The sequence below is a fragment of the Lycium barbarum genome, chromosome 7, assembly GCF_019175385.1.
Source record: "Lycium barbarum isolate Lr01 chromosome 7, ASM1917538v2, whole genome shotgun sequence".
Taxonomy (NCBI): Eukaryota; Viridiplantae; Streptophyta; class Magnoliopsida; order Solanales; family Solanaceae; genus Lycium; species Lycium barbarum.
This window is the reverse complement of record NC_083343.1, coordinates 91,342,677-91,363,062: the sequence shown is the minus strand read 5'-3', so window position 1 is coordinate 91,363,062 and position 20,386 is coordinate 91,342,677. Positions and strand designations below refer to the sequence as shown.

The 20,386-nt window shown below is 34.4% G+C and overlaps 1 protein-coding gene across 1 annotated transcript; it reads left to right on the top strand.

Moving 5' to 3' along the window:
* Nucleotides 1-2,933: 2,933 nt before the first annotated feature.
* LOC132603548 (actin-related protein 4) lies at nucleotides 2,934-17,777 on the top strand. The gene is made up of 20 exons (XM_060316678.1): nucleotides 2,934-3,087; nucleotides 3,170-3,261; nucleotides 3,781-3,918; nucleotides 4,001-4,074; nucleotides 6,425-6,505; nucleotides 7,677-7,737; nucleotides 8,070-8,119; nucleotides 11,824-11,878; nucleotides 12,143-12,220; nucleotides 12,322-12,375; nucleotides 13,487-13,540; nucleotides 13,615-13,675; nucleotides 14,520-14,571; nucleotides 15,094-15,160; nucleotides 15,934-15,996; nucleotides 16,131-16,193; nucleotides 16,614-16,676; nucleotides 16,813-16,877; nucleotides 17,323-17,391; nucleotides 17,499-17,777. The coding sequence occupies exons 1-20, from the start codon at nucleotides 3,075-3,077 to the stop codon at nucleotides 17,542-17,544; spliced, it is 1,299 nt and encodes a 432-aa protein (XP_060172661.1). The 5' UTR covers nucleotides 2,934-3,074; the 3' UTR covers nucleotides 17,545-17,777.
* The last annotated feature ends 2,609 nt before the right edge of the window (nucleotides 17,778-20,386 follow it).

The following is a 20,386-nucleotide window of genomic DNA, read 5'->3' as shown; positions in this document are numbered from 1 at the left end:
ACAATCAAGATCATCCTTTATCCTAGAAAGAGTTCCTTTTTGCTTTTCAGCAAAGCCGAGCATGTAACTAATGGAAAGATCATTTTTATCACAACTAACCCAAACCTAAAAACGATGATCTCAACCAACTCATCGTACGTAACATCGTTGCTTATCTTTATCGGTATTGTCTCTCGACTCATCGAACGCCAAGTATAACGAGTAGGATTCTCCACCCATTCACTATGTAAATGAAATCCTATTACTATTTCGTTCCTTATTGATAGTTATAATACCTGAAGATACATATTCGATGGTCCTTACAAGAGAGAGATTCACCAAACAACTTCAGTATTGCTAACGAACTTGATTACTTGTCCTGACAACTAATCAGTTGACTAATAACTAAACACAATTGTTCTACTATTTCTTCTTACAACTACAAAAGTTGTTCTACCATTGCATTAGTTATCCCACCAACTATCCAGTTGTCCAACAACTACACACAATTGTCGGGAAACTGTATTGTTGGCACAACTTCTGTATTTGTCAAACAAATGTTCAACTATTTCTTCAAACAACTTATTAGTTGTTCGGACAACTACGAAATTTGTTGACTGAGAAAATCAGATTGGGTTCTCTAAACCCAGCTGAATAATGGACAAAAAAATAATCATTTTCCACTTACCAACAATTAGTGAATGATCCTTTGAAGTAATTCCAAGCCCAAAAACAAAGCAAATCAGCCCAAAAAGACCTAATAATATTTTGGTATTCTTTTCCACAACTTTTTCTCTACAAATCTTCTCAACAAAAAAACACAAATACAACTGCATATCTATTAGTTAAAAACTTTTTGGGGGAGATTAAATTCCTAAAAAAGAAGAAAAAAGAAGGAAGATGAGGATGAGCATCAATGGCGGTTGGGGACATGGGAAGAAGAAGACATGAGTAGTCTTTTTTCTTTTTACATGTTTTGATAATTTTAGTTATTTACATGTTTTGGTAATTTTAGTTATTTTGAGGTAATAAATGTAAAGGTAAAAATGTAAAAGTAAAAAGTTTAGGGGTTGCTGAAAAGAGGTTTCTTAATGAAGTTTGACCTCATTAATATAATTACTTACTTGTCACTTCTACTCAATATTTAAAATTTGAAGGACTCCCACTCAATTTACAAACGCATTTGTCCCTTTTTAACTCACATCCCCCTCCCCTGCTATCAAATGTTGATAAATTAGGGAGTAGAAGCACTCTAAATGACTTAGAGCCCGTGTGGATTGGCTTATAAGTTGCTGAAAACAGCTTATAAACTGTTTTCAGCTTTTTTTGAGTGTTTGACTGGCCAGCTTATAAGACATTTAGTGCTTAAAATAAGCCCAAAAAAATAATAGGGCCCGTTTGGCTAAGTTTATCTAAAACAGCTTATAAGCTGAAAACAACTTATAAGTTGTTTTTTTTAAGCCCATCCAAACAGACTCTTAAACTATTTCTTAAAGGAAGTTACTTCTTTACATGGTGTTACACCGCTCTACTTTCATTGTTCCCATTCTTATTTTCACTCTCTTGTATCAATCAAAGATTAAGACATTTTCTACTCAGAAGTCCAGTAAAAGAAATATGCAACGGGTCCTTTCTCTTGAATGGATAGCATTCCAGTCCTATGAAAAGCTTTAACATAAGTTTCAATCATTCCGATATATTCAGACCAATTAAGTATTTATCAAATTTAAAAAAGCTTAAATAATTGAAATTTAAACCTAAAAATAATGCACTTAATAATTGAGATATGAATGATTAAGATTCAGACCTTCATTATATGCAAACAAATGAGGCCTTATATTCAGAAACTCTTAACTTTTTTTTTTTTGATGACATACTTTTATAGTCATTAAAGAATTAGGACAAACTCAGATAGTTCTAGATATTCTTTTGGTTTGCACAAACAATCATACTACTCCCTCCGTTCCTGTTTAGATAACACAATTTTCTTATTAGCTTGTTAAAGACTCATTTTTATATTTTGAAAGTATCTAACTATAAACTTCCATTTTATTCTTCACCAGAAGCCTTTACAGTTACACTCTCACAAGTGTTACGGCATGTCTAAGATATACAAGTTTCAAAAGTCTTATAAACAAACAAATATTATGACATGTTTAAGACCAGAAGTTTAAAAGTCTTATAATCATGCAAATGTTATGAGACATTCAATATCACTAGTTTTTTTTTTACTTAAACTTTGTATCTAATTAAACTATGTTCTGGATATGTCCCCTATAATATGACTTTGTTTTTGATACATCCCTGCATTTCAAAATTAAACACTTACACTCCATTTACTATAGAATCCTATGCTTAAATCCCCCACGTATAACTTATAAATATCACAAATTACTTCATAAGATATAACTTTGTTACACTATAAACATGTAAGTTATTTGTATTATCACTTAATTATAATATTTTAGTATATAATAATTTCTTTATTTTTCACTTTAGTTTGCTATTTATTCTCTACTTCAAAATTAAATTAAATTTACTTAATTTGATGAAGTTTCATTTAAATAATAATTTATTGTATGAGAGCTTTACATGTTTTTAGAAAAAAATAGGATAACATCATTATATTTAAGAGTTCTGAAAGACAAAAGTATTTTTCCAAAAGCTTAATATTCTAGTCATCTTATTAAGTAATTTGCGAACACTTCTTATGTAAAAGTTTCAATAGATACAAATTTCAATTTTTTTAAATCAAAAGCGTAAATAAAGATTTTTAACAATTTTTTTTTCTCTTTTCCAAATTTATAAAAACTAAGTACATGAAACCTTTTTTTAAAAAATATTTTTTATAATTTATCTATCTTTATATACCTCACGGGTGGTGTAAATATAGAATTTTTATAATATAGAGGCTGTAACTGTTTAATTTTAAAATATAGAAGGTGTATTAACCCCTAAAATAAAATTAAGAAATTTAAAAGACGGGTTTACCCATTTGTCGAACTGACCCGACTTCGTGTTGTTCTTCAAAACCCAACCCTCATAAGCAAACACGAAGAAAGGAAAACTTTTACTCAAATCTGCAAATTGGAATCATGTACGGTGGTGGTAAGTATGCACAAAATTTAGGGCTTTCATATATGTGTTAATATGAGCACAACAATTCACTGTATTTTTTGTGTGTGTACAGATGAAGTGTCGGCAATAGTGATAGATTTGGGTAGCCATACTTGCAAAGCTGGTTACGCTGGTGAAGATGCTCCTAAAGCTGTTTTCCCTTCTGTAAGTTTAAACAAGTTTTGTACTTTTTAGGTTGCAAATTAACACTCTAACTTTCACTTTCACTTAGATGTTTCAAAGTTCAAATTTTTATGGAAGTAACTGTTTTAAGTTATGTTTACCAGCATTTTAAAGATTGTAGACAATATTAGGTTTTTTGAGTTGGTAACCTCGAAAAGAAAAAAAGTGTGTAGCTTTGTTACAACTATTTAAACTGTGGTGATAAGGTAACAACCTTTTTCAACTTTGATTGCAAACCTCATAGTGTATATATAACTTAAATCCATGGAGTTCCTTGGAATTGCAAGCCAAAAGACCAAATTTGACTGGTGGCAGGTATCACATGGAATTAGTCGAGGTGCGTGCAAAAAAAAAAAACCACCAAATTTGACTGGATATTTTGCTTCTGTGAAAGACAAAACCTCTAAAGTCTACAACTTTGGTTATAGGCAGCATCTTTGTAGCCTCTATTTCATTTAATATGCAATTGAAGTTGTCTTTGATTTTATGATCTTTTAAAAGGTTGTTGGATCAGTTGATCAAATGGAAGTTGATAATCCGGAGGATAATTCTGGAGCTGCGCCTGACTCTAAATCAAAGGCTAAGCGGAAATTGTATGTGGGATCTCAAGCCTTGGGATTTCGCCGTGATTTCATGGAGGTCAGTTTGCAATTTATCTAGTACCATATTGAAATGCCATTTCGTTATCTTTGTTATCTAAGATGTTGGATTATCTTGTCAGGTGATATCGCCCATCAAGGAAGGGGTGATTGTGGACTGGGATATTGTAGAAAACATATGGGACCATGCTTTTAGGTAATTGGCCCTTCTCTTTGTTCATGTGTTGTAACAATTTCCCTTGTTCCATTAACTTTTTGTTGTGTCAATGGGAAGAATGTTACTCTAAATATTTTCAACTCAGATAAGTGGGGATATGCTTTGCTCTGCTTATTGTTGCATGGTCATTCTATACGTGTCTAGTCCTCCCCTCCTAGTCTGGAAGTACCTTAGAAACCCTCACTGATGGACCTTAGCATCTTAAGGTGATATGCAGCTGATCTTGTTGCCCTGGCACACATGCTCTCTGATTACCGAGTGCTGTAAAACATAATTTAGAATTATTGGCTAAGACAGACTAAATCTAAATGATTTTCTTTTTAATCTCATTTGGTTTAGTTGATATTGGTCTATTTCACAATTTTCCTAATAGCTGAAAGGATAGTTTTAGGCAATTGACAGTATCTAGGACATGGTAGAGTTTGTTGCAGGTTTGTGTTGAGCAAGTATTCTTGGTGGGCTCCCAGACCACTATTAGCCAAAATTGGGCATTCTTCTTTTTGGTATTACTACTTGGATTACTGACAATGTCCTCTTTTATACAATGTTGCTTGGACCCTTCGATTACTGCTGGCTGGGACCCGTGTCGACTCGAACATGACACCGCTACTGGCGTGGGGTTCGTACTGGATCTTATCAACGTTCAGTAGATGAGAACAGATGAGACAACAAGGAACAGCGATTTGACGAGCTTCACCGTGTTGTCTCTCTAATTTTTCTTCCTTCGAATTCGGACAAAAATATCTGGAATTGATAGACATTTAAAGCCACCATTCAACTGAAACGGACTGACACACTAGGGTTACTTTCGGGTGAATCCACCACTGAACTCAAAGGAGGAAATGCCTCGGGGTATTGCCAATTATTGGTGGGCTGGGTTTTAAGAAAAATTCCTGGACAAACATATTCCAAAAACATATTGTGATTTAATTGGGCCACGAAGATAGTTCATTATAGATTTAAAGACAAGATCTACAAGCACAGCGTTAATTGGGCTAACTTGGAGAAGGGTATACGGGCGTGCCATTATTCATTAAGTTTCGAACTGTGTTTCTGCTGGCCCTTGGGGATCTTTTCGGTTATAAAAAAAGTAAAATTGTGTTGATTTTGGATCATGTAACACAACAAAATATTAAACATAACTTAATTAATTGAACAAAAATAGGTTTTAGCTTAAATTTATCTAATAGTTGAGTTATTTTTCTATGTTCTAAATTATCAATTGTTTTATATATTATATTTAAATATAGATCCACATAGGTGATATCTACTTGTTGGGAATAGGTTTTAGTCTTGTTAATACGTTGTATGAACGTATACAGCTTTTCTAGGAGAATTTTGACTTTATTAGAGATTTATATGCCAGTAAAAATATAGAGAACTTTTAATAATCACTATTATTAATATTACTATTACGTAATATACTTAACTTATTTTTCACTTTTATTTTCTTGGTATGATGATGACATAAACTGAAAAAATGAGGAAACATGATAGTGATTAGTGAGGATTTATATAGCTGACCCCAACTTGTATAGGACTGGGGTGTATTAGCAGCAGTTGTATCCCAGTATCCGTACCATACTCCTATACCTATCCCCAAATATTAAAATCTATGAGATGATGAATCCAGCCTCTGGATTTACCAATCAGACACTCGCAGACCTGAGTAAGATAGCTCTTATATTAATGCAAATAATGTCATATTAGTGATCATCCTAAAAACGAAAACACAATTATGCTACAGACTGCTTTCACTCTATTTTTGAAGGTCAGACTGCTTTTGAGAATAGTAACAAGTTTATATATATGAAGATAGACTGCACAAGCTGTGAAGTCACCCAAAAACAGGGTGAATTACAATTAGAGTTCCTTGATCTAAGCTTTTCTATATGTAATCTAGAACATCAGAAATTCTTGTTTACACCAAAAATGATAAAGTATTAAGCAGTTCATCTTCAACTTCTGGATAGTACTTCCTTTGTCTTCAAAACATCTTTGATTCCTTTCTTTCCATATGGTACACCAAATGCATTCTGGGATAATCTTCCATCTCTCTTTCTTGACTTCTTTGATCTCTGAAATACTTAACCTTTACCATTTCAATAAATAAATAAAAAATGATAATAATACTGAAATACCTGCTTTATGTGAAGATGATGTTGTATTACTGATTCATTTTGACGAAAAGGGAGAAAAAAAGTTTTCTTTATATGCTTTTCTTTGTGTCATATTTTTTTCTTTAATCTGTCATTTGTCATTTGGTTAAGTTGATGCTGCTCTAGACTATTGAAAGTACCTTTATTTCTGCCTACTTATTCATTTACAGGGACTGCTTACTGATTGATCCAAAGGAGCATCCAATGTTACTTGCAGAGCCTTGTTCAAACACTCAACAGCAGAGGGAAAAGTGAGCTAAGCAATCTGTCTTTTAGCAGTCTTATTACCTCAAATCACATCATGTCATTTATTTTTTGGGTCTTGTATAACAATTAGGTACAAGATTTCAAGCTTTATTGCGTCTTATGTTAATTCTGTTTTAAAAGAAGAGTTTTATTAGGAGGACTAGAAAATTATAGGATGAAAGCACATCCTTAAGTAAAGATTACATATTTATTAGTCCTGTAGGCCCTTACATCTTTTCTACTTCAAAGGGGCAAAGTATGAGCGTTCGAACAGCTTCCCTTTTTATTAAAGTCATAAACACCAAAAGTTTGTTAGTATAATTTAATGGGAAAACAATATGTATCCAATTAAACTAAGTAATTTGGTGATGGATATTTATATAATTAATGTATGCTAAAAGTGCAGCAGTTTGTGATGAATAAGGACCTCGAGTTCCGATACCAGTGATGTAGCACTAGAAAGAGATGGATGAAAGAGAACGAGAAATATGAGAAAGGGAGAAGGAGAGAAGAATAGAGAGTAGAATAAGACAGAAAGAGAAAATGAAGAATCCACCAAAGAGAGATTTTACAAGCAGTTCAGCTGTAAAATCTCTTCTGACCGGAGCAATTCTTGTTTCTATCTATTATTGTGGCCATGCTTGAGCATTTTGGACCTCTCAAAATAGCTGTCTAACTAATTAAAGAAGAAATCTAGGTCAGGTTTCCATCAAATTTATGTCCCTCCACCTTGACCTTTTCTGTGAGGTCATTGTGGTCCTTATAGGTGGTGGTTTCTCTCAAACATAAGATGTTGCCTGGAATTCCTGTTTGTAGTGGTCTGCTAAGTGAGAATTGTCAACTATTGACTGGTTTACTGATGAACAACTTGTTTGCCACAGAATGGATTTCAAGTCCCAACCGAAAGCCTTACCTTGTTTTATGTGTAATACCTTCTGGAATCAGTTTAGTCGAAGGATTTCTTTTCTGAACAAGAAGTGTCTACTGTGAAACAAATTGTCCATCATGAACCCAAAAAAGAGGAAAGAAGTTATTATTCAAAGCTAAAACTGAAGCTTAACTATTGAGGGAACACTATCATTCAGATGTTGCCTCGTAAGGCAATCTGGTGATTGCATTGTCATGTCATCTGAATGCAAAATGAAAATTACAGTGGACTGATCATCTATTTAACAGGGCTGCAGAGATAATGTTCGAAAAATACCAAGTCCCTGCATTGTTTTTGGCCAAAAATGCTGTAAGTGCCTTTACCCATTTTGAATCTTTAATTTGTAGGGTCTTGACATAACCTTCTTTGTGCTATTTAGTAACGCAACTTTCACTTATACAACAACATACCCAGTGTAATCCCACAAGTGGGTTCTGGGGAGGGTAGAGTGAACGCAGACCTTACCCCTACCTTGGGAGGCTGGGAGGTTGTTTCCGAAAGACCCTCGGCTCAAGAAAGCATGACCAAAAAAAAAAAAAAGCTCACTTATACCTGAAAAAGAAAAAAAAGTTGTAGCTTCTTAACGTTACAATATCATTCCACTCTGGTTGTTACTTTTCTCATTATATTGTTAATGCCAGGTTCTCACATCTTTTGCATCAGGCCGTGCAACTTCTTTGGTTGTTGACAGGTAGGATCTTATGTTCTACTTACTGGCCATGGCCTTGAATTACTTCTTTGGCTTGTCGTGTCAATAATAAAGTTCTTTTGCTGAGATATTTCATCTCTCAGCCTTAATATCATTTATATTATCTGCATTATGCTCTTTGTACCTTTTCTTTTAGTGGGATATGAAAAAATTGGAGAGATTTCATGACTTCTGGTGCATGGTGGCTTCTTAGTTTCAATTACTTTTCATCTTGAATAGTTAAGTTTCTATACATTTACATCAGTAGCAGTCTGGATTTGATTCTTAATTGTATGATGAGTGAATGATGAAAAATGAGAGGTTTTCAATAGGCTAGCATCTTATCTGTTAAGAATCTTGTAAGAATTATTATGTACAAGAATATGGAGATATGATATCACTCTTTGCAATCAATATTAATAATATGTGATAATGTGAACTGTAGAAATGCTATAATGCTCTAGCTTAGATTAGGTGGATACTATTCTATATTGTTATTCTTTTCCAATCTCTACTATTGCGTAGTACAAACGTCATACTCTTCCATTTTAATCATCTTTATTTAATTCTAGTACTCCTTCTGTTTCACCTTTTTTGTCTTACTTTCCTTTTTAGTCCATTTAAAAAAGAATGCCTCTTTCCTTTTTTGGCAACACAAGGACATTTTGGTACATTCGACATATGTTTAGTTTAAAACCATGATTCAAAAGTCTTCTTTACTTTCTTACACTTTGTGCCAAGTCAAAACCGGACAAACAAATTGAAACAGAGGGAGTATGTGGTACCTTTATCTGTCCAGTATCCGGGCAGACAAATCCTAGATATTTAAAATATCTGTATTTAGACACCGCAACTCTGTAATATCCTTGCACCTATTAAGTATGAGTTGAAGTACAAATGGAATTTGTATTTCGAAAATAGACAAAAGCCACTACCCTCTTAGTCTTGTATACTATAAGCCGGCAAAATATTTCCTTGAAGTTCAATATGTTTCTCTTTCTAATAGTAACTTTTAGATATGCAAGATTAAAACAGGAAAGATAAGAGGCTAGAAAGATTCTAGTGCAAACCCTATCTCGACAGAGGTTTAGAAGTGCCTTGGAGAGGTTGACGTAGTATGACATGCCAAAGTGTTCAATATTGTATCAAGGAGTGTAAAGACGCCAAATGATTACAAATAAAACTAAATGATATATTCCAAGTTGTGTGAACTATCATGATATTAAATTTAGGTAAAAATAGCCTGACAGACTCCTTTACTTGTTTGGTTTTGACATCTCAGCCCTCTTGCTCCACAGAGTTTCATCCAAACACCTGAACTTGTTCAAAGTTTTTATACATCTCTAACCGTTGATCGGGCTTATGTGGCATTGATATGACTGAGTTGGACGAAATGTGTGTATAATCGCGCGCAAGGGATCTGGATTAGTCTAAAAAGTACTGAAATAAGTTCTATGAATAAAAAATATAAAAAGAAAGCAAAAAAAAAGAAAAAAAAAGGAAAGGAAAGGAAAGAGAAAGAACTCATTCCCATCTTCCTTCCAAGCATCCAAAAACAAGTCCACTGCTGCCTCCTCCTTCCCGTCCACCACCACCTTTGCCCTTTAATTTCCTCTCCCACCATGACCACCTTTGTGGTTGTCACCTCCTTTTCCTCTTCTACCACCACTTCTAATGTCGTCCTCCTTTTTAAGATCAGTGTTATGATATCCTGCATTTGAATCAAAAGACCCATAAGGGTTAACTGCTAAGATAAGTAGAAGTAAGATTAAATACAACACTGCAAGTTTAAATAGCATGAGAGCGAAGTGGAGGTGAGACCAGACAGGGTTGCTATACCAAAATGCAAACAATCTAGATATTTAAGCTCATTGTTTCAAGAGAGTGGAATGATAGATGAAAATGTCATGCATAAAATTAAAACTGGATGGTTGAAATGGAGAAGTGCTACCAGAGTGTATAAGGATGCCCATCGAAGTGTAAGGTAAGTTCTACAGATCAATTATAAGATCGACAATGTTATTGGGCAGTGAATGTTGGACCACTAAAGTTCAACATAACCATAAGATGGGTATTTCAGAGGATTCATAAGCAATGATGGATGTGCAGTCGTATACGATTAAATAAGATTAGAATGACCATATTCACCAAAAGGTGCAAGTAGCCAACGTTGAGGATAAAATGAGAGAGGTCGCTAGATATAGTTTGGTCATGTCCTGCGTTGACCTACAAATGCACCAGTCGGTAGGTATGGAACTATGGTGAGTGAAGGTGTTAAAAGGGTACGAGGTAGACCTAAGATCACATGGAAGGAAGTTGTCATGAGACCTACAATTTCTTGGAATCAATGCAGACTTCTAAAGATAGGGCGCAATGGAAGAAAAAGGATAGGTGATATGGTGTCTCTTTAGTATCTTGACTTTATCATGGATGCATATGCTATTATAGAGCTTTTGATAATAATAAGAATAATATTATTATTATTATCATCATTAATAACTTATTATTTATATATATTTAACTTATTTTCACTTTATTTTTTTTTTGGTATGATGATGAAATGAGTTATACATGGAGAAGTGAGAATTCAGATACAAACCCTAACTTGTTTGGGACTGAGGCATAGTTGTTGTTGTTATTATGAACTATGTGAGTACTTATGTTCTATGTCAGGAGAATGGCATTTTGATACTCTTACCCTAATGGTACTTTGATGCTTTTCCTTCAAAACCAGTTATGTGAATCTATTACGGAGGAATCAAAAGCGGACAGCTTATTAATGATGTCAAACGAGTTCAGTTAGATATCACCAAGACCACAAATGAAATTCTTCAATGATTAAGAAGCTAAATTCACTATTATTGTTGAAGTGTAGCACCACCTCATCGAAGAGTTTATGGTGTTAAATAGGGTACACTCTATTTGCTTATTTAGCTCTACTATTATCCCTAACAAAAGAGCTATACAAAAATGTTGTTTTCTGATCACCTATGCATCAAATGTCCAATCATGGACACAAAATTAAAGCTCAAGTTATCAAATAACATTTAAGGGTGTGACCCAGTGGTCAATGAAGTGGGTGCAAACCTTCGAGACTAGGGTTCACATCCCCGCGGAGACAAAAAAACACTAGCGATTTCTTTTCATCTACCTTAGACTTGGTGGGCAGACTTATCCGGTACTTGTATTGGTGGGAGATAACATATACCGATGGAATAACAACAACAATAACATACCTAGTGTATAGTACCAGTTTCTCAAAAAAAAAAAAGAAAAAAGAAAAAAAAGTGTAATCCCACAAGTGGGGTCTGGGGAGGGTAGGATGTACAAGACCTTACCTCTACCTTTGTGGGGTAGAGAGGCTGTTTCCGTTAGACCCTCCGCTCAAAAGAAACGTAGTCAATGTAGGACTGCAAGGAAACCGATGGAATAGTCTAGAAGAAAAAAAGTTATCAGGTTTAGATGCAGTGTTTTACAGTTTTTTAAAATTGGTTAAGGAGTGTTTACATTTTTTTATGGCCTCGGATCTGTGGACAATTTTCTTTTCAAGTTGTAGCTGCTTCTATTTATGAGACTGAATGCATGTGTGTTCTTTTCTGTTACTCTGCCTAGTTAAATGTTATGAATTTAGCCTTTTTTTCTTGCATCTTTTCTTTGTTGCTCATTGAGCATTGCTAAAAGAGATGTTCTTGAACTAATTGGTTCAGTGGTGGAGGAATGACTACTGTTGCTCCTGTTCATGACGGATACGTTCTTCAAAAGGTATCTCTTAATAAAGAGCAACTGCTTAAGTGTGTTTTTCCCCCTTCTTTTGTTTTTTCTCACTGTAATAATTTGACTTGGCAAAATAACATAGGATCATTGTTACCTATTTAGTTGAGCTATTGGGTTGGCATTTTCCCCAGCATTTCCTTAATGCTGATTGTTTTACATCAATAATATTCCTTTATTACTCATCAAAAAAAAAAAGTTCTGGTTTGGTTTTCCTTGAATAGGATATGTTATATTTCTTTATTTTGATAACAGGCGGTTGCTACATCTCCTATTGGGGGAGAAATTCTTACTGATTGCTTGATAAAAAGTTTGGAACAGAAAGGCATTACGGTTAGATACTTATTGTCAGCTCCCCCTTTAAGACTTGATTGAATGCAAATCCGCTTATCTTGAAACAATCTTTTTCTTTCCTTTTTCTCGTTTATTTCTAGATAAAACCTCGGTTCTCATTCAAGAGGAAAGAGATCCGTCCAGGAGAATTTCAGGTAACACCCTTGCTTCAGTTTTTTTTTTTTTTTTTAAATAAGGTAAGTAATTTTATTAACAATTGTGGGAACCTTGTATACAAGCCCCTATATGCCAAAAGAAGCGAACCTACACCAAAATATGGCTCCCCTTGCTTCAGTTCTATAACCAGTCTAATTGTTAATCCTTCACCTAAATTGTAAGTTTTAAGTATTCTGGTTTATGTTTCTTCATAACCTTATTTTTCCATAAAGGAAAACAAAGAACCAGGTTTTGACTTGAAATGAATTTGTACTCAACTTTTGTCTTACATCAAAGATAATGTACTTGGAGTGTCATTGCTTTCTCCTGCATCAGCATTATTTGCTCAAAGCTTCATGCTTTGTTTCTGAAGACTTCATTCTCTCTCTCTCTCTTTTTTTTTTTTTTTTTTTGAAACAGGTAACATTTTGTATTATAGACCAGTACTGGGGAAGTACTGAAAACCCCTTTACAAGAGAAAAAGGAGAAAAGAAAAAAAATTAAACAAGAGTCACTGAAGCATAGCTGCAATCCTAAAATGAATCAAGAACATATAGGATTGTCTCTTTTTCTTCAGGGTATGCATTTGTACACCAAAAACAAAGTAGCCATTCGCATTGAATGGGAGCTAGAAGGCAAGCATCATAGGAAGCCTAATTTTGTCATTGGCAAATAGGGAATCAGTTTCTGATTTGCTTGATATATAGTCTATTGTCCTTTGATTCTTGCTACTATATGTTGTTTCTTGTACTTCGATTATCTTATTTATCTGTGGTAGCTACTGCTTCCTTTTCTCAGATTGCTCTATCATGACTTTTTCGCTTTCTTTAGTTTCATTTTCATTTTGCTTTGAACTGCTTGTGCTTATCTGACCTTTTCTTGTCATGTTTTCTCTTGAGCCGAGGGTCTTTCGGAAACAGCCTCCCTATCTTCCGAGATAGGGGTAAGGTCTGCGTACACTTTACCCTCCCCAGAGCCCACGTTGTGGGATTTCACTGGGTATGTTGTTGTTTCTGATTTGCTTGGTCTGCTAGCATTTTAGTGCTTAATGCCATTTATCTTGTGATGTTTTGATAGATTTGTTAATGACATTCATGATTTGCTTCACAGATAGTGGACCTTGATTTCCCTGATACAACAGAGAGCTACAAACTGTATTGCCAGGTTAATTAGTATTAGCATTTCCTTTCTTCAATGGTTGTTTCTCTCAGTTGCTCATTATTGTTCTATTTTTGCAGAGAGCGATTGCTAGTGACATAAAAGAATGCGTCTCCCGTGCCCCAGATACTCCATATGATGGTTTGTTTCTCCTCTGAGCTATTATATTCTTATACTCTTCTTGATTCATTGATTATGCAGTTTCCCTAGAAGATACAAATGTATTTAAATATGAGAAGGCAGTTCACTAAATAGTTTACTTCCACTCCAAATCGAATGCCCACTTTTGCCTTTTTAGGGTCAATTTGGAAATAGTTACTTTATACCTGTGAAATTTGATCGAGATATTGGAAAACTGCATGTAATAAACTATGACATTCTATCTGTCAATGAAAATCTGTTTTCACTCTCAAAAAGAAAAAACAAGTTGCTTCAATTGGGACACGGGACTATAATGAACGGAAGTAGCGTCTGTGGTAGATCTTTATCTAGCATTGGTATTAAGTACTATTTTGTTTCCTCTTCCCTCATCCAACTCTGCCGCTGAAAAAATTGAATTATCTCGCGCCCAATGAAGGAGAAATATACAGGAAATGAAATCTTGATCTAAATGTAGTGAAAGGATATGACACCTGAAGATATTGCTAACATTCTATAATGTGTTGTCGACTGAAAGGAAAGAGTTGTCTCTTCTGTAATCCCTGGATGAGCTATTATCTATCCTTATCTAAAATGAAACAGATAAAGAAAAAAGGAAAAATGTAATCTTCCTCATCCACTAAAATGTCACTGATATCTTCTGGCCAGTCTGAAGACCTTTTGCGTATATATTTTTGCTTTTGATGGCAGTTGAGATTGCTTCAAGTCCCAATGATACTTTATTCTTGTATGTTTTCATATGTTTTTTTTCTTTGATTTCATTCTATATATGTAACATATTGTTTTGAAGTCTGAAAATAATATGCTGCTACTCTATTTCTTGCAGACAGTTCATATTCAAACATTCCAACGACATCTTATGAGCTACCTGATGGGCAGTAAGTGTTTAGTCTTCCTTTGTTTCTATTTGAGAATGAGTGATTCGGTTTCTGTGAAAACTTTGGTTGGAGATCTACATGCAAAAATTGGAAACTATTTCATTTAGTAGTTAGTAATTTTACTCTTTCTTGGTATGACCCAGAAGCCTTATGTTAGTAGTTTTTCTGTCCTAGATGATTAGGCTTCAGCTGTTCAGAGTTACTGCTGGGTCCTATTTTGATTAACCTGTTATTCTAAAACACATACAAACCACTTTCCTTTATTGGCGAAGTCCATAATGTGAAACAATGTCATACTAGTTGAAGATAGAATTACTTTATAAGTTTATACTTTTTAAATTTGACAACACCTTTTCATACTACTCAAATATAGCAACTCATTACTGTTCTCTTACCCTTTGCAAAAAAAATCGATTAGGTCAATTAGATGTGTGTGGGTGTTTTTTGGTTGGGGGGGGGGGGGGGGGGGTGGATTCATTAAGTTTAATATGCCTTCTATTATTTTGTTACATGGTGACGCAGGACGATAGAAGTCGGAGCGGATAGATTCAAGATTCCTGATATTATATTTAATCCATCATTGGTTCAGGTTGGTGTTGCTTAGTCGTCCAAATTCGGGTTTCTTGTTTAGTTTGCTTATCTTATGCAAGTCATGGATGGATGTGAACTGTTGTTTGTGCATAATTTCATCTTGTTCTATCCATGATTCTGTATTTTTAGGGTTATCCTAAGTGTTGTATCTGTAGTGCTTCTTGCTTTGCCTCCCTCTGTTGTATTTATCGCTTTTCATGTATTGATCCTTCAGACGTTGGGTGTGCTTATAGCTGAAGCACTTGTTGGTATGATCTGCGAACTCGTTTCTTTGCATTGCAATGGATGAGAACTATATTTTCAGAATTATTTTGATAGTAAATGAGGATTATGGACCTGGCTGTGCCAATTTACATACCTCCAGTAGAGTTCACACAATTTGGTTTGACATTACCTTTTTAAATTTCCTTGCATTTCAAAGGTTCAATGAGAAGCTTATAGTATTCAGGTCACACAATAGTGGGATGTTTCTAGGGTGACACTTTATTGTGCCATGACCTCTACCTTGAGATTCAGATTTAGTAATTCAATTGCCAAAGATATATATATCAATCTAGAATGACTTTTAATAAAGTATCTCTTTGTTTTCTTTTCTGTATACTATCATATGTTTCCAAATGTAGTATGGAATGTCCTTATCAAACAAACAAAAAAAGTTCTGTCTGCTTAAACATGCCTGTTATCCAGATAATCTGTCCTTTTGCCGTTTCAAGCTAGCTCCTTCATTTATCTAGTCTTTACTTTGGTATTTTCCTTACTGGTGTGTCACAGACTATCCCCGGTATGGAAAGTTTTGCTGAGACTGCTGCTTCCCTTCGTGGTCTACCACAAATGGTTGGTCCTTTCTCTCTCGAATGATGCTCATATAGAAATAATATTGGTTAAGAAGGACTTAAAGTCCTTCAAAATGTTCTTCTTTCGCCTTTCCTTTGTTGTTTTGATTAGTAATTTACTCTTTAACTTTTCAGGTTATAGAGAGCATAAACAAGTGCGATGTGGATATTCGAAGAGAACTTTTTAGTAGTATATTGGTAAAGCCATCAATGTTTCTTGCAATCTATTTAAACATGAGGCTGCTGTTTCTTATTGTGTGCTTCCCTTAACATTTAAATACTTGTGAGATCATTTAACAAAGTAAATTCTTTTGAATCCCCATTTTCACATTATATGCACTGAAATTGAGAGGATGCTTCCTTCAGGAGAAGAAAAGGGAAACTGCTCAACAAAATAATTTTAATTTTAAAACTGGACCGATGCTCCTTATGACATAGTACATAATTGTTTTATAAAGAACTATATAAAATTTAAGTAGCAGATTAGAACCGATGCTTCTCAAACTTATCATTGGATCGCACCACGAGCATATGGATTTCCATAGACTTATTTTAATTCGTCTATTTGAGTATGAAACTTTAGATGAGATTTTAGTTTGACTTCACTGCCAACTGCAGCTTGCTGGGGGAACAGCATCGATGCAACAACTCAAAGAACGTCTGGAAAAGGACTTGCTAGAGGTGTCGTTTCCCATTTGAGACTTCACTATGTCCCTGTCCCCCATTCATGCATGTGGCGGTGTTCAAGGATTGCATTCTCATTCTATCTCCTTAGCTTGAATAGCCTAAGTTTGTATCTTGTTTGCGCTTCTTCCAGGAGTCTCCTCAGGCAGCGAGAGTCAAGGTACTGGCTAGTGGAAATGCTACGGAGAGGAGATTCAGGTAACTATTACTCCGTAGTTCTCTTTTACTGTTTCTCAGTCTCTTCATGGTAATAGTTCCTTTTGATGTTGAATGTATAAAGAAGCTTTCTACTGTATAGTGTGCGTTATGGATTTACCTTTCTCATCTGGATGCGACATTCAGACTGGTTTAGATTTCTCCCTATATTTGTTACTACTATGTTTAGGCTGATTGCATTTTGCCCAGTACAATTTCAAGTACTATTGGTATATCTTTATTTTTTCTCCCTTTCCCCTACCTTTATAAGTGCAGAGTTGAGAAAGCAGTAAAACATACTTCCATTTATTTTAACTGCTTTTACGACAACCTCGAAATGCTAATTTGAAGAGGATATACGCATTGTTCCATAAATGATGGTTTCTTGCACTTGGCAATGGGTTGAGGCTTTCTTCACACGACACTGAACTAACAAGTTGTTGTGCAGTGTTTGGATAGGGGGCAGCATATTGGCGTCTCTTGGTTCCTTTCAACAAATGTGGTTTTCAAAGTCCGAGTAAGTTTGACATCTCTCTCTTAGGCATAACATGCTACTTTTGGCAAGCAAGAGTACTCCCTAGTTTTTGCTTCCTGCTATAACTAAAGTTTTCTCTCTAATGACAGGTACGAAGAGCATGGGGCATCTTACGTTCAAAGAAAATGCCCTTAAGATGATTTCTTAACGAGCTGTTATATTATGCGGATAACACTCTATTTGTTTAACTAGGCATCAAACAGAATGGCTATCCAAATTTACTTCTTCAGCTCAAGTCTTGTATTATTAGGAATATTTATCAGCGGATACCATTGTTCTGTAATGCACTGGTAGTGCCAATGTACATCCATATCGGACTAGCATCGATGTCTAACGTAGTAGAAATCATCGACCTTCCTTTTCTATTAGTTCCGCTATTCAAGTGTTTTAGTGAAAATGCTAGATTAAACACCTTAGAAACAATGACGAAAGTAATGACTTGTGCTATTTGATAAGCATCCTTGTTTGAAAACTAAGTGGACAAAAAATCCTTTGTGTTAGGTTTGGGATCGAAATATTTTTCAATTTTTTCATGTTTGGTTGGTCAATATTTGTGAAATGCTTTCTTTAATAAAATAAGTTCCTTAAAAACCAAGGAAGTGGGTAAGGAAAATACTAAGTTCTATAGATGGCATTTGTCTCCTTCCCATCTCAAGATCCCTCACCGTACCCAACCACCCCTTCACCCACCTCACCCCACCCCACCCCTCTCTCTAACCCACCCCGCTCCGCCCCAACCTCAACTCCTACCCCTGGCCATGCTTACTCTCATAATGTACCTTCATTATATATAAACTACTAGTAAATTTAAAGCATGGCAAACTTATAAAGAGAATTAACAAAATAATAAATTTAGATTCAATTCCTCCATTTTTTTTCTCCAGAAAAGTAATGCTTATAAACGACATATATTTGGGTTAATTCATCTGTTTACAAATTTTAGTTTGTTTAGAGCATATACTTGTGCACAGTATTAATTATACCACCAAAGATGCGCAATTGAGTTTAATCTAATTAAAGACCCAAAAGAGTATTAAAAAACAAAAAAGCTTAAATATTAACGTATAATTCAAATTGCCAAAATTTCATCTTAAAACCAATATCACAAAAGAAGCGAGTTCAAATTTTATTATAGAGGAATGAATACAAACTTTTTGGGTTTAAAAAAAATTAGGAAAGACTAACGCCTCTTTGTTATCGCAATATAAATTTTGAAACTTTTATATGGAAATCTTATTATGGGAGTTGTGCATCTTATATTTGAAATTAACAAAATCAAAATGCTAGTATAAGCAATACAAGTCGATTTTACATTTTTAAATAATTCAAATTAAAATCTTACAATGTAACCTAGATGTGGATTGGAGAGATTAGCCTTGACGCTTACCTTGATGAAAGTAAACCTTTCTTCATGAGTTAATTTATAGAGATACAATAATCCTAATTAGGAAAAGAATAAAAAACTATAATTGTTTCTTGTACAGAAAGAAAGAGTCATATTCTAAGGTAGCAAAATATATCTACATTAATAGCCTGTTTGGCCAAGCTTATTTTTCCCCCAAAAGTACTTATTTTTTCAATAAGTGCTTATTTTAAAAAAAGGTGAGATGTTTGGCCATGCTTTTGGGAGAAAATAAGTACTTTTTGAGAGTAGCAGAAGCAGTTTTTCAGAAGCTAAAAAAAAATAGCTTTTGCTCAAAAGCACTTTTTTAAAAAGTACTTTTGAGAAAAATACACATAGAAACACTTTTTAAAAGCTCGGTCAAACAATAATTGCTGTTCAAAAGTACTTTTTAAATTAATTGGCCAAACACAAACTGTTTTTAGCCAAAAATACTTTTTTGAAAAATACTTTTGAAAAAAATACTTTTTAAAATAAGCTGTTTTTAGAAGCTTGGCCAAACAGGCTATTAACTACGTAATATTCCTACCCTATTATTAAGGAAAGAAAGCCACTACAATTCTTATTTCCATATACGCAATTATTTACACCTTAATTGGGGCTTATTATCATACTTGACTGGGCAATTTGCAGGATTGTCCTTCGCTGGGGTGGTCTTTAATTTTTGCTCTTTGCTACAAGCCTCTTGGTTTCAGATTCGAATTCCAGCTCAGTGAAAAATTTTAAAAAAAAATCGCAAGGCATAAGTTGGGATTTGCAGGGCATAAGCTGGGTTTCAAACTCTAAAAAAAAAAAAATATTGCTGTAATTTTGCAAACCTCTGCCTTAAGGCCTAATTTTGGGTAAAAGTTTGCTTTAAGACAAACTTCTGCCTTAAGACATAAGTTGGGTTCAACTTCTGCCTTAAGGCATAAGTTGGGTTCCAACCTTGCGAATCCCAACTTCTGCTTGCGAATTTCAACTTATGGCTTGCGAATCTTTTTATTTTTAATATTTGATTGAGCCTGGGGTCGAACCCAGGACTTCTGATTGTTAAGCGAAGAGCAAATGTTAAAGACCACCAATTTGAATTAAAGATCACCCTAAAAGAAGGGTAATTTGCGCATAAAAATGTACTTGACTCATGCCAACATATATGATTGAACTTCTGTTTTATGCCACTTAGTTGCTATTCCTCTCCCAATTTATATGACACTTTTCATTTTTCGAGAGTCAAATAAGAAAATATATGACCCCGACTTATTTGTATGCCCTTTAAATATTTTAAATTGTTAATTATTGTGATTTATAGTATTTTTGATGTAGTTTCTAAATATGTAAATTAATTTGTATGGCTAAATTCACGGTCAAAATAAAAAAGTTTGACTCTTGAATTTTGTACGTGTCATATAAATTGAGACAGAGGGAGTAGTAAGTTAAGGATCACTCGGTGTGGTAGTAGCAGGGGTGGCGGTCGGGAATCAAAGGCGGAGCTACAGGTCCGCCGTTGGATTCGGCGGAACCAATAGCTTTAGCCCAAACTTTATATTTGTCTGTGAAATTTTATTAGATATGTACAAATTATTAATTAGGAAC

Excerpts from the sequence above, each read along its gene's own strand:
- LOC132603548 (XM_060316678.1), top strand. Across the intron at positions 8,120-11,823 it reads ACTTCTTTGGTTGTTGACAG|TGGTGGAGGAATGACTACTG; the intron begins GTAGGATCTTAT and ends TAATTGGTTCAG. Across the intron at positions 11,879-12,142 it reads ACGGATACGTTCTTCAAAAG|GCGGTTGCTACATCTCCTAT; the intron begins GTATCTCTTAAT and ends TTTTGATAACAG.